Source organism: Emydura macquarii, unplaced genomic scaffold (assembly GCF_026122565.2).
Source record: "Emydura macquarii macquarii isolate MOO-44397 ecotype Brisbane River unplaced genomic scaffold, CSIRO-AGI_Emac_v2 contig_383, whole genome shotgun sequence".
In the NCBI taxonomy this organism is placed as follows: Eukaryota; Metazoa; Chordata; order Testudines; family Chelidae; genus Emydura; species Emydura macquarii.
The window spans coordinates 8,471,525-8,484,520 of NW_027130520.1; the positions used below are offsets into that span (position 1 = coordinate 8,471,525).

At 43.8% G+C, this 12,996-nt stretch overlaps 1 protein-coding gene across 1 annotated transcript; it reads left to right on the forward strand.

Annotated features, from left to right (window-relative positions):
* The first annotated feature begins 238 nt into the window (after positions 1-238).
* CTHRC1 (collagen triple helix repeat containing 1) lies at positions 239-12,163 on the forward strand. Its single transcript, XM_067537353.1, has 4 exons — positions 239-673; positions 8,010-8,231; positions 10,300-10,516; positions 12,008-12,163. The coding sequence occupies exons 1-4, from the start codon at positions 527-529 to the stop codon at positions 12,148-12,150; spliced, it is 729 nt and encodes a 242-aa protein (XP_067393454.1). The 5' UTR covers positions 239-526; the 3' UTR covers positions 12,151-12,163.
* Positions 12,164-12,996: the final 833 nt, after the last annotated feature.

The following is a 12,996-nucleotide window of genomic DNA, read 5'->3' on the forward strand; positions in this document are numbered from 1 at the left end:
GGGAGGGCTGTAGTTTGCGTGGCACAGGCGGTACAGGTGTCCAGGCCTACAGTGAGGGCTGTAGTTTGCGTGACACAGGCGGTACAGTGGTCCAGCCCTACAGGGAGGGCTGTAAATTTGTGTGGCGCAGGCGGTACAGGTGTCCGATTCCACGGCAGGGGGGCTACACGGCGCCGGCCCTACACTATATCTGTTGCCAGTGCTAAGGGTCAGTCCCTGGCCCTGTGAGTGGCGGCTGCCAGGGGGTGGAAGCGGCGGGCGGGGAGCGTGGGGGCGGGACCCCTCTGCGCGGCGCGTCTGGCCGGACGGCTGCGGACAGGCTGGGAGTTGCTGCCGTGTTCCAGGGTGGAAATTCCTGGCGTCCCCAGGGAGCGAGCTCGGGCTCAGGGCTGTGAAAGGCTCATTTATGCCGCGCGCTGCCGCGGGGCGCTGCACACACGGACTGATCCCGCCCTGCTCGCTCCGCTCCTAGCCAGCCCGGCCTCCCGTCCCCGCCCGGCTCCGCGCCCCCCGGCAGCCCCGCACCATGCGCTCTCCGCCGGCCGCCGCCACCGCCACCGCCGCCGCCTCGCTGCTGCTGGCCGCGCTGCTGCTGGTTGCCCCGCCGCTCGGGGAGTCCGAGAGCCCGAAGGGGAAGCACAAGGCGCTGCGCCAGAGGGAGGTGGTGGACGTGGTGAGTCTGCCCGCGCCTCGGGGGATGGAGGGGTTTGGAGCAGCGGGAGACTCTGGAGCAAGGGGTCGGGCTGGAGGGGGGCTGGGGCTGGAGAGTGGAGCGGGGGCTGGGGCCAGAGGGAGCGTAGGGAGGGGATGGAGTGGGGCTGGGGTCTGGGATGGGCACGGGGACAGGGGGTCTGATGTGGGAGAGCTAGCGGACAAGGCTGGGGTGATGTTGTGGATCTGAGGCAGTGCTTCATTTGTAATGAAAGAGGGGGCGGCGCTCGAGCAATTTTTTGTGCCCTTTTAACTGATGTACCAAGCCCAAAGGTGCTGGGGCTATGAGGTGCCGCGCCTAGATGTGCCTGGACTCAGCCTTGGCAAGCTCTGGCACAAAGTAAGCACTGAATTGTGGTGAAAGTAACGAGTGAGGAGCTGCGGGAGAATCCTCCCTGCTGCTTTTTCCTTCAAAGAGTTGGAACCACCCCGTCCTCCTCTCCTTTATCCCAGCGAGGGGCGAGTCCAGCTCTAGGGGCCCGGGTCTCTGCAGCCTGTCCATTGTTGGGAAAACTGTTCCTTTCTGCCAGCCAGGACAGTTCCCCCGTCCCAAACCCAGCTGTAACTTGAAGATCTGACCACAGTCTCAGTTATGCGGGGTCATTTTTGCAGGAAAGATGAGTCATTTGATTTATCTTCTTTTCTACATTTTATTGCTCACTGATTGTGAGGATGTGGGGAAATGTTTAGAATGGATTTGTCTTCATGGAAGCTATTTATTTTCAGAGGCAGATTGTGTTTTTTCGGATTTTTACATAGCAGAGCCTGGAGTCTGTGGTTAAAGTAATACATACCCTTCTCTCCAGTCATGTCCGCATGAGGAAGCAAGGCCAAGTTAGTGTGGCTGGATTGTTTCAATAAGAAAGAGTGTACTGTGAACTGCTATCTTTCCTTATTAAGACAGATCACCTGGACAAAACTGAAATTTTTAAACTCTGTAAACTAGAATAGTAAATAAACAATACATGAAAATACGACAAGATAAAGAAAAAAGGTTACTTTGAAATTGAAGAGCCACAAACACAACAAAACTGTTATTTCATTAAATCCCACTTTCCCATGTGTTAAACAAATTTGATGCTTATACATGGCACTTTTCTGGAAGCTGTTTCATTGCAACTACAAATTATATTGCATTGAAGGCTATAGAGCCATGGAAAACCAGCAACATGGATTTTTCTCTCCTCCAGGCAAAGGTAAGTCTTTGCAGGGATTCCCCACTTGTACTCACTAACAATTTTATTTTTTTAGTATGGAGAGGCCAAAAACAGGGTAACAAGCCTTGTGGATGGGGGAAGCGGTAGATGTGGTATTTGACTTTAGTAAAGCTTACTCCTGAGGGAATTCTGCGCTAAAAAATTAAAAATTCTACACACAGTATTTTAAAATTCTGCAAATTTTGTCAATAAATATATATGTGGAGGCTGCAGCATGGCAGTGGGGAGCACAGGCCATTGGCTGCATGGAGGTGGGAGATCACCCTGCAACCTGCCCCCTGGGGATACGGACTCGATGGTAAGGCTACACCCGACTCTGACACAGTGCAAACTGGTCCTGCCCCAGAAACATCCTGGGGTCCTGCCCCTCCGTGCCAGGCACACTAGGTGTGGGCAGGCAGGCTCAGCCCAAAAGGATCCAAGTGTGGAGGGGCTCAAGGTGTGGAGTAGAGGGTTCTGTGTGGAGTAATCTGGGTGCAGGTGGCTCAGTGGCGGGTCCGGGTGTATGGTGGATCTGAATGCACAGTGGCTTGTTAGAGGGTTCTGTGTGCAGGGGCAATGGGATTCTGCAGGGGGTGCAGCTGAAGGTGGTTGGGGCTCAGCAGATAGGTCTGGGTGTGAGGTGATGGGGCTCGGTGGGGTGGGGGGTTTGGGTGTACAGGACTCAGCCAAGGGGTCTGGATACTGGGGTAGTGGGACTTGGTGGGATGAGGATCTAGGTGCAGCTGGTTGGGGCTCAGTAGGGTGGGGGTCTGGGTGTGGGGGTTCATTGGGGGAATGCAGGGGGAATGGGGCTCATTGGGGTGGGGGTTTGAGTGGGGGGGGCAGCGGGAGGTGGTCTGGCTGCAGAGGTGGGGGTCCAGATGCAGAGGGGTTGGGGCTCGGCAGAAGGTTTGGGTGTAGGGGGCTCCAGGTGCAGCAGGTGAGGCTCAGCAGGGTGGGGGTTTGCATATGGGGCTCAGTGGGGGGTGGTCTGGGTGCAGAGGTTGGGGTTTGGATGCAAGGGGGAGGGCTTTGGTGGGGGTCTGGGTGCGGGAGGTGGAGCTCAGCAGGCAGGTCAGGGTGCAGAGGGGCTCTGGATGCAGGGGTGAGGGTTTGAGTGCAAGGGGCTCAGCGGGGGGGTGGTCTGGGTGCAGGGGTGGGGTCTGGATTTAGGGGGCTCAAAGCTCGGTGTGAGTTGGGGGGAGCTCAGCTGGGGGCATCTGGGTTCATAGGGGCTCTGGATGTAGGGGGTGAGTCAGAAAGTCCTTTTTCTGCAGGGAAGCAAAGAAATCTGCAGAGCATGAATTTTGTGTGCCCGCATTGGTGCACAATTCCCCCAGGAATAAAGCCTTTTGATATTATCTCACATGCCCTTCCTATAAAGAAACTTGGGAAATACCACCTAGCTGGAGCTACTTTAAGGTGGATGCATAACTGGTTGGAAAACCATTGCCAGAGAGTAGTTATTAGTGGTTCACAGTCAAGCTGCAACGGCATATCAAGGGGTCCCACAGGGATCAGTTCTGGGTCTGGTTCTGTTCAATATCTTCATCAGTGATTTAGATTAAGGCACAGAGAGTACACTTATAAAGTTTGCAGATAATATCAAGCTGGGAGAAGTTGCAAGTGCTTTGGAGGATAGGATTAAAATTCAAAATGATCTGGACAAAGTGGAGAAATGGTCTGACATAAATCGGATGAAATTCAATAAGGACACATGCGAAGTACTCCACTTAGGAAGGAACAATCAGTTGTACTAAGTGCCAACTCCTCCTTTCACCGGTGGGTGCCGGCAGGGGAGTCTTGTGGGAAGAGGTGGAGCTGGGGGGGAAGAGGCGGGGCATGGGCAGAGCCACAGTCACGGCTGACCCTGATCTCCGGCCAGTGGATGGTGCGTGCATGCCCCCTTTAGGGAGACTAGCCCCCTGTCCTACCCCTTCTACCCCCCCATCCTGCCTCTTCCACCAAAGGCCATGCCCCCACTCGCCCACCAGCCCAGCCCTGGCCCCCCCCCCACCCCTGGCTGGAGCTGAGCAGCCCCCTCTGAGCCCCAGCTGGCGCCCAGCCATAGCGGAGCAGCCCTCCCTCCCCTCTGAGCCCTGGCCAGAGTGGAGCAGCCCCCTCATCCCAGTCCAGCCAGCGTGGAGCAGACCCTTCTGAGCCCCGGCCAGTGCCCAGCCATAGCAGAGCAGCCCTCTGAGCCCTGGCAAGGCAGAGCAGAGCAGTCCCCCCCACAGCCCCAGCTGGCACCCAGCTGGAGCAGAGTAGCTCCCTCCTCCCCTGAGCCGCTGTCCAGCTGGAGCAGAGCAGGCTGAGCAGTGAAGTTCTGGCCTGCTCCCCGCTGATCAGCTGATGAGGTCTGAAGCACTGTCCCTGAAGGGCACCGCTGAAGCAGCGCCAGATCATGGGCCAGCCTAGCCCCGTGGGTGCTGAGCATCCCCCTATTTTTTCTGGTGGGTGCTCCAGCCCTGAAGCACCCACGGAGTCAACATTGATGTAGTAGGAGGAGTGTTGTAAGCAAGACACAATAAATAATTCTTCTGCTCTACTCTGTGCTGATACGGCCTCAACTGGAGTATTGTGTCCAGTTTGGGGTGCCATATTTCAGGAAAGATGTGGACAAATTGGAGAAAGTCCAGAGAAGAGAAACAAAATTGATTAAAGGTCTAGAAAACAAGACCTATGAGGGAAGATTGAAAAAAATTGGATTTGTTTGAGATTGGAGAAGAGCAGACTGAAGGGGGACATAACAGTTTTCAAGTACATAAAAGATTGTTACAAAGAGGAGGGAGAAAAATTGTTCTCTTTAACCTCTGAGGATAGGACAAGAAGCAATGGACTTAAACTGCAGCAAGGGTGGTTTAAGTTCGACATTAGCAAAAACTTCCTAATTGACAGGGTAGTTAAGCACTGGAATAAATTGCCTAGAGAGGTTGGGCAATCTCCATCACTGGCGATTTTTTAAGAGCAGGTTAGACAAACACCTGTCAGGGATGGTCTAGATCAGTGTCTCTCAACTTTTCCAGACTACTGTACTCCTTTCAGGAGTCTGATTTGTCTTGCATACCCCAAGTTTCACCTCACTTAAAAACTACTTGCTCACAAAATCAGACATAAAAATACAAAAGTGTCATAGCACACACACTATTATGGAAAAAATTGCTTACTTTCTCATTTTTACTATATCATTATAAAATAAATCAACTGGAATATAAATATTGTACTTACATTTCAGTGTATAGTATATAGAGCAGCATAAACAAGTCATTGTCTGTATGAAATTTTAGTTTGTATTGATTTCGCTAGTGCTTTTAATGTAGCCTGTTGTAAAACTAGGCAAATAGCTAGATGAGTTGATATACCCATTGGAAAAACCTCTGTGTATCCCTAGGGTGTACCTGTACCGCTGATTGAGAACCACTGGTTTAAGTAATACTTAGTCCTGGTCTTGAGTGCAGGGGACTAGACTAGAAGACCTCTTGAGGTCCCTTCCAATTCTACACATCTGATTCTATGAACAAATCTATGCTTCTATTCTTTAGTATGTACATGCCATTGTCAGCAGATGTACCTAGGTCATACCCTTTAAAGGTACTTCAGTTTGAGGGCTATCACTAGTTTCAGTCCCAAAGCCACCTGTGTTCCACACATCTTTGGTGCCATCTCACTTTCATAGTTGAAAATTTTTTATATCAGAAATAAGGAATAATGACTCTGAGGTCATGGGAAATTGAAGGAGTGAATTCCCCAGCTTACGTTTTCTGTCTGAACAAATATTTTTATGTTTCTCATTTTGAATATTTGCCTGATGCTGCATCCTACTTTTCAGCCTTGGCAGGCTGAGCTCTATTACCCAGATAAATGAGTGGAAACTAAGGAAACATACTTAAGTAAATGTATACTGTGTCAGCTAAAATGACTTTCACACAGACGTCTTCAAAAATAGAACCAAAAACATGAAAAGGGGCCACCTTGCTTCAACGGAGACTACATGGTCATTTTTATAACCAGATGCTCATTCCACTTCAAAAGCAGCATACCATATGTGAAAATAATTCATCTGGTGAGTACAGATAGGTTTGGCTGAAGAGGAGACCAAAACCCATGTAAATTCTTTTGCCTACATCAGTTTCTGGGTCTGCAGTTAAACCACCCTCTCTGGACATGTTCAGAATTTCTTTAATGTTAGATCTGTTTGGAACGCCCTCTTTTTGGCTAACTCTGCCCCCTGGTGGAGTGTAAAACTAAAATGTCCAGATCAGTTAAAGCAAAGATTAGCTGAACAGCATATTTTATTTGTAAGAACATGCTTCTCATGCATTCTAGCTACAGGGTCTGATTCTGTGAAGAGTTAAGTGCCTCCAACTTCCACTGACTTCGACATGCTTAATATTCTTTTCATCTGTCATATTAAGAAATCAGAACCAGACAACATTACAACCAGATTCAATATTAATGGCAAATAAATCCGTAGAGGTGGTACCGTAAGAAATGTAAATGTCTTCACATAACTGTGTCTTGCTTATTAGTTTTGTAGGTGCCTCTGAGACCAAACGTATATTTATTGGGCCTTTTAAAAGATATGTTCCTTGATCAAGTGTTTCACTGTCATGTTCTTGTTACTATATTTGCCAACAGGGCATCTTTCTCTTTAAATAAGTAGGAAATGGCAAAGGTTCATTATTCTGGATCTCAATTTACTTCTTTAGTCGGATTTTACATTTCATTTATTTATTATTTGTATTACAATGGGACCCCAATGGAGATTGGGGCCCTGTTATGCTAGGCACTATCCACAGACAGGTTAGGAGACACTCCCTGCCCTGAAGAGTTTACCATCTAAATAGACAAGTCAGACAAAGGGAATGGGGGAAGGACTATAACATACAAGCAGAGTGAGCAGTGTAATGATTTGAAGGTGTCATGTTAATTGCATAATTCTCTTTCTATTTGTTTTGTTTTTTGGTTTTGTTTAAGGTTTGGTGGGTGAGGATTAGCTGAACAAAAGGACACAAGGGAGGGAGGAAAGCATGAGCGAGAAGGGGAGAAAAGAGCAGGGCAGTATGAGGTGAAGAGACTTGGTGGAAGGGTGAAGATTGGAATAAGCACCCAGTCAGCAGTTGGGAAAGAATGTTCATGGTAAAAACTATACTGGAGATCAGCAGTGTCCGAAGGTCCCTGCTGGTGTTTCTTCTATGTCTGCTTCTTCTGGCTTTGTCTCTGCCCCCAAATTTTCTTCTCTCTGGAGTTATTCCCCAGAGCTGGGGAAACTGTTTTTTGGAAGGTAAGGGGCATTATTATAGTTTTCCATGTAGTTTTGTAGTTAACGTATATGAATATTTTCTATTAATGAAACTACTGCCCTGCATCTCATAGACTCTAACATCAGAAGGGACCAATACGATTATCTAGGCTGATCTCCTGCACAATGCAGGCAACAGAACCTCACCCCTCCACTCCTGTAATAAACCTCTAACCTATGACTAAAGCTTGGTCTACACTTACCTCAGTGATTCGGCGGCAGTCGATGGGAGTTACGCAAAGTACGCAAAGAACTTGCGTAACTCCCATCGACTTCTGTGCTTCTCTTCTGTGCGCCATCTTCACTGCACTGCGCCACTTGAGGAGATGGTTTTAGTATGTCGACTTCTGGATCAACTGAGTGGGTCTTCACTGACCACTCAGTCGATCCAGATAAGTTGATCTGATGGCGGCAACTTTGCCGCCATCAGTGTGGACATAGCCTGAGTTATTAAAGTCCTCAAATCAGGTTTTAAGACTTTAAGGTACAGAGAATCCACCAGCAAGTGAGCCATGCCCCATGCCACAGAGGAAGATGAAAAACTCCCAGAGCCTTTGCCAACCTGCTCTGGGGAAAAATTCCTTCCCGACCCCAAATAAAAGCGAACTCAACTGCCAGTTTTAACATATTCATTTAATTTTCAGCATTTAAGAGACAATGTAATTTCTTGCCATGATTTTCTCACTAATAGAGGCATTTTCATGGCCTTCTATGAATGACTCACAGCTTGCATAAAGTGAGGTATGCTATTTTTTTAAATCAGTAGGCAAAGTGTGAAAAAAGGTTGTGTTTTTCAGTATAACGGAATGTGCTTACAAGGACCTGGTGGTGTACCTGGCCGAGATGGAAACCCTGGAATCAATGGAATCCCTGGGACACCTGGAATCCCTGGTCGGGATGGGTTGAAAGGCGAAAAAGGAGAATGTATGCGAGAAAGCATTGCGGAGTCATGGACACCCAACTTCAAACAGTGTTCATGGAGTGCGCTGAATTATGGCATAGATCTTGGGAAAATTGCAGTAAGTAAGCTCCATCCGTGATGTTGTATTCTAATGTTAAAGCAACACCACAGTAGACATTGATGGGCTCACATCACAAAATTCTGATGCAAATGTTCTTCAACATTCAAGGTTGATCCCATCTAGTTCAGTTCAGGCCCACATCTATTACGCTTAATAGCTGCTTGGACACTCCAGGTGGCTTATTTCAGTAGCTTCAGATGAGAGAGTTGGGTTGTTCTGCATACATACAGTAGACCCATAAAAATTCTCAACCCTTTAGGAGCTACACCTGAAGCCTGAGATTGGTAGGCCTACTTTGTTTAACTAGTACAATTGCAGCCACAGTGTGAGAACCAACTCAATAGACACAAGAAATATCTAATTTCCATTTACTCTAGAACTGCCAATTAGTGGGCCCAGTCAGCAAGTTATTCAGCATTGGGTAGGAGGAAAGGTACACTTAAAAATTCAACTGAAAGTATTTTCTACTAAATGTTACAGACTGTCAGTATTAAGGGTCTTTCAGTTTTCACTAAAACAATGTCTTGTAGACTGCTTAATCCAGGAAGCCTAAGTGATGAAGAGAGAAATCATAAAATTATATTACGTGGGGATTCAGATTTCAAATACACCCCTCATTACCTTGCATCAGAGAACTGCATCAGGATAGATTGATTTTAAATCACCAGTTTTAATCATGATTTTAACCAGCAAGCAGGAAACCTTGATTTCAATAATTGATTTGTCTTGCATTTATACTTTTGAGTTATTTTTCTAAAGAAAAGTTGATTTTCATTGGTGGGTAACCATTTAAACATGTTGATTGGCAACTAAATATAGCCTTTATATGAAATTTGGTACTTCTTTTTGCTAACCAGGACAATACACTATACCTATTTACGCAATTATACAGGTTAACTTATTTATTCAAATTTTTAAGGTTTGCATTTGTCAGAAAATAATGGTGTATTTCTTATTTACTAGATTGCTTTATGGTTTATTTTTTTTACTTATGATTTATGTTAAGCTTGATTTGGATGGAAATAAAAATTCAAGTAAAAATACACACAATTTTAATTTATTTTATTAATTAAAACAAAACTAAAATGTGGAGGGATCCATAAAAGAAAAAAATTATAAAAAACCATGCTTTGCATTTAAAACTGATTTATTAAACAGAAGTATTATCTGTAGTTGTTGAATTTAAGTTATTGTTTCTGGCCACCATGTCAAGATTTTAGAACAAGATCTCATCCCCTCATGTCTAATTTTTATCCATAGATTGGAAAAGAAAAACAAGTTTTCTTGCTTTTTCAACTCCCACTTAACTTTGAATTAACAAGTCATTGAAGTGAATTAGTTGAATAAACTGAAATGAAAAAAATATTCTCTCTGCCCTTGCAGAACAGGCTACTGCTGTCAGGCAGGTTTAACGCTTTAGCAAATTCTCATGTCCACATGCTGAGTCAATGGTTTGATGGTCTTTAAAACATCAGTAGCAAACATGTACAGTTTAATACTGAAAACAAATAAATATTTAATAGATAATAGTAAGTTTAAGGCTTTAACATAAGTTGTCATAATTGTAAATTTATTTTGAAAAGCAAATATTTAAAATTTAGAAAATCTGATTTATGTAAATAATCCTATTAAAACTTTTTTTTTTTTTTTTTTTTAAACATTGATTTATCTACCCTGCTGTACTGTACCAAGATAGACCTGCATCTTTCCACCAATCTCATTTGGCTAGCATTTTGTGTGGAGTGGCTTGAGACAGCTGGTAACACCATTTTATCTGCAAGACAGGAAAGAAAGAAAACCCCAACAATATTTAGATACCTAACTTGACAGCATATATATTATCTCATATTAAAATATAGGATTTCAACATTTCCCCCATCTGCTGGGGTGTTTGAAATACAGATCAGTGTTTTATGGCATTGACTTATTTGTAAGGTGCTGTTTTTTAATAAAAGGGGTGGGGGAATGAAGGGGCAGAACAGAGAAGGGGATTAATGTAGTCTCAAAAGAATGAGTGAAGTGGATTCAAAAGCCACAGCCAACAATTTGTTCTTATTTTTCTTAGGAATGTACATTCACAAAGATGCGCTCTAATAGTGCTCTAAGAGTTCTCTTCAGTGGATCACTTCGACTCAAATGCAAAAATGCATGCTGCCAGCGTTGGTATTTTACATTTAATGGAGCTGAATGCTCTGGGCCACTTCCTATTGAAGCCATAATTTATTTAGACCAAGGAAGCCCAGAGTTGAATTCAACTATTAATATACATCGCACTTCTTCAGGTAAGTATGTCAAAGCCATGTACTTAGGAATGGCATTCAAGATAAAGGGTGCAGTTAGCAAGTGACATGGGAAACCTAAGAAGGACTACCATTTAGAAGTCCAAGACCCATAAAGGGGAGGCAGAGAGGGACAGTGGCTATTTGCTGATTTTTCCCACCTTTGTCAGAATTCAGTATCAGTATTAAAAATACAGTAACTGCATTGTTTTTATTGTAGAGTTGGGTTTACCGCCACTCCATTTTTAGGTTTTTACTGGCTTTCGTAATACTTTAAATATATTCAAGAAGTTAAAGATGGAAGAGACGTACCTTATCCAGCCCAACCCCCTGAGCTATTCAACTACTGATGTTTCAAATTAGGATAAAAATGGCATGTGTGACACTATGCCCAACCGCTATATAACTAAATAGCACTAGTGCTTTGATGAAATTGGAATACCACTTTTTAAGTAGGCAGTACCATTTTGGACAAGTATGGTCTTTTGTGCAGTTATGTGCATCAGATATGGAAATGTATGCAGCATCCTTAGGCAGACAGACTAATTTCTCCTGAAATTTCCAACACAGGCCTCCCTGGTGAAGATGGGTTTATCACATTAAAAGCTACTATCAAATCATATTCAGAACAGTTATCGACATCTTATATTATGCCCTCTTCTAAGTAAAAGAGGCAAAGCAAAACACTTTTTGTTCAATATCAAAAGATGACAATATGTGGAAAATGGGAGTAACAACTGAAATATACCTACACCCTATGTCCTCTTTTACACCTTGAATCATGGCATATAGTGAGAGAAATATGTATATAAAGCCAAAGGCTTGCAAACTTATCAGCTGTTGTGTGGTGAATATTCTCCATTCTACATCAGCAGAATATGCTAAGATTCCACAGAGCAATTGAGGCTTGTAACAGGTCTAAGGTTATGGGAAGGTAGCAGCTCAGCTTTTTGCCTGTGACCGAAGGCCTCCGACTCTCTCCTCTCCTCTATGGTATATTTCTCCACAGTAACAAGAAAATCCATGAAAACTCACATGTGTGGCCATAGTAGGCCTTTCCATGAAGTATTAGAATGGGCTGCTAACATTATATTCTTGTCTCTGATTAGCACTGCCACTACAATGGAGACTGTTGAAAAAGTGAACAGAAATAAGGAACTGTGTATAGTTAAAAACTAATATTATAACAGAGGCTCAAAATTGCTTTAAAAACCATTTGGCTGCAGATAGTTTCTACCAAGGCCATGGTACCCAGGAAGACAATGATTTCTCCCCCCCTCCCTCCCGAAAGATTACAACCATTTAGAATTATGTTTATTCATTTTTCTTAAACAGTAGCAACACAGTGACCCTAACTAATGCTGTTTCTATACAGAGAGTTGCACTGAACTGCTATTCTTTGGCATGTTAACTATATAAGTCAGGATATGGAAAATTAGTGAAAGAAGTGATACTGATTATTTTAAATAAGATACAATGTTTGTCTTTAAACAGTGGAAGGACTATGTGAAGGAATCAGTGCTGGGTTGGTGGATGTTGCTATTTGGGTTGGTACTTGTGCAGATTACCCAAGAGGTGATGCTTCTACTGGATGGAATTCAGTCTCTCGTATCATCATTGAAGAGCTGCCGAAATAGAAGTTTTTTTTCCAAACCTGCTTATAGCCCATCGTTCCCAAACTCTCATATCAATTTTTTTTTAAAACACGTTTTGTACAACTTATTTTGAAATTGAATATTTCTATAGAGCTTTGTAAGCGTCTGGCCAGAATGCACAAACTTGCTTACAAAGACCGTAGTTGAATTTTTCCAGCCACAATGTTTAACATGTAGCCACATCACTGTTAAACACACCTAACAAGTTCTTCTACCATATAATTTTCAAACAAATATTAGAAACAAGCTTGTCCAGTTTTATGATAATTTGGACTGAATATCTGCCATCTTTGTAAAAACTGTAGATTAAACCTTTTGTGTGTTAAATAAATAAGATCTTTTACAAAAAGAGCAAACAATCCAGGCTATTTATTGTCAGCAAAATGTAAAGGGTTTTTTTATATGGCTATTATGACACAGGTGCACTAGATTAACTTGACAGTCAGACATTAAAGTAACATCTATGGAGAAAAGACTAGACTTCATTCTTCATTTTAGATTTCAAGAGCATTACTTAAAAGCATCAAGTCACATCATATGAACCTGATTGTACTACTGGAGCACTAGATGATCCAACTCCTATTGATTTCCATGAGAATTGGATTAGGGCTGATAATGAGCATAAAATACCTCATTTTAAAAGATTAGTTTTCAGCATGCCATTGGGGCTTTTTCCCTACTAAATTAAATAATTCATTAAGAGGTTCTCAACACCCAATTTATTTTCAGTATGAAAGTTAGTGCTGAAGAAGACTAAAGATATTGGACAATTTTACTATAACAAACAATTTACCTTAATTATTAAGGTGTTTCATTTTACCAACCAAT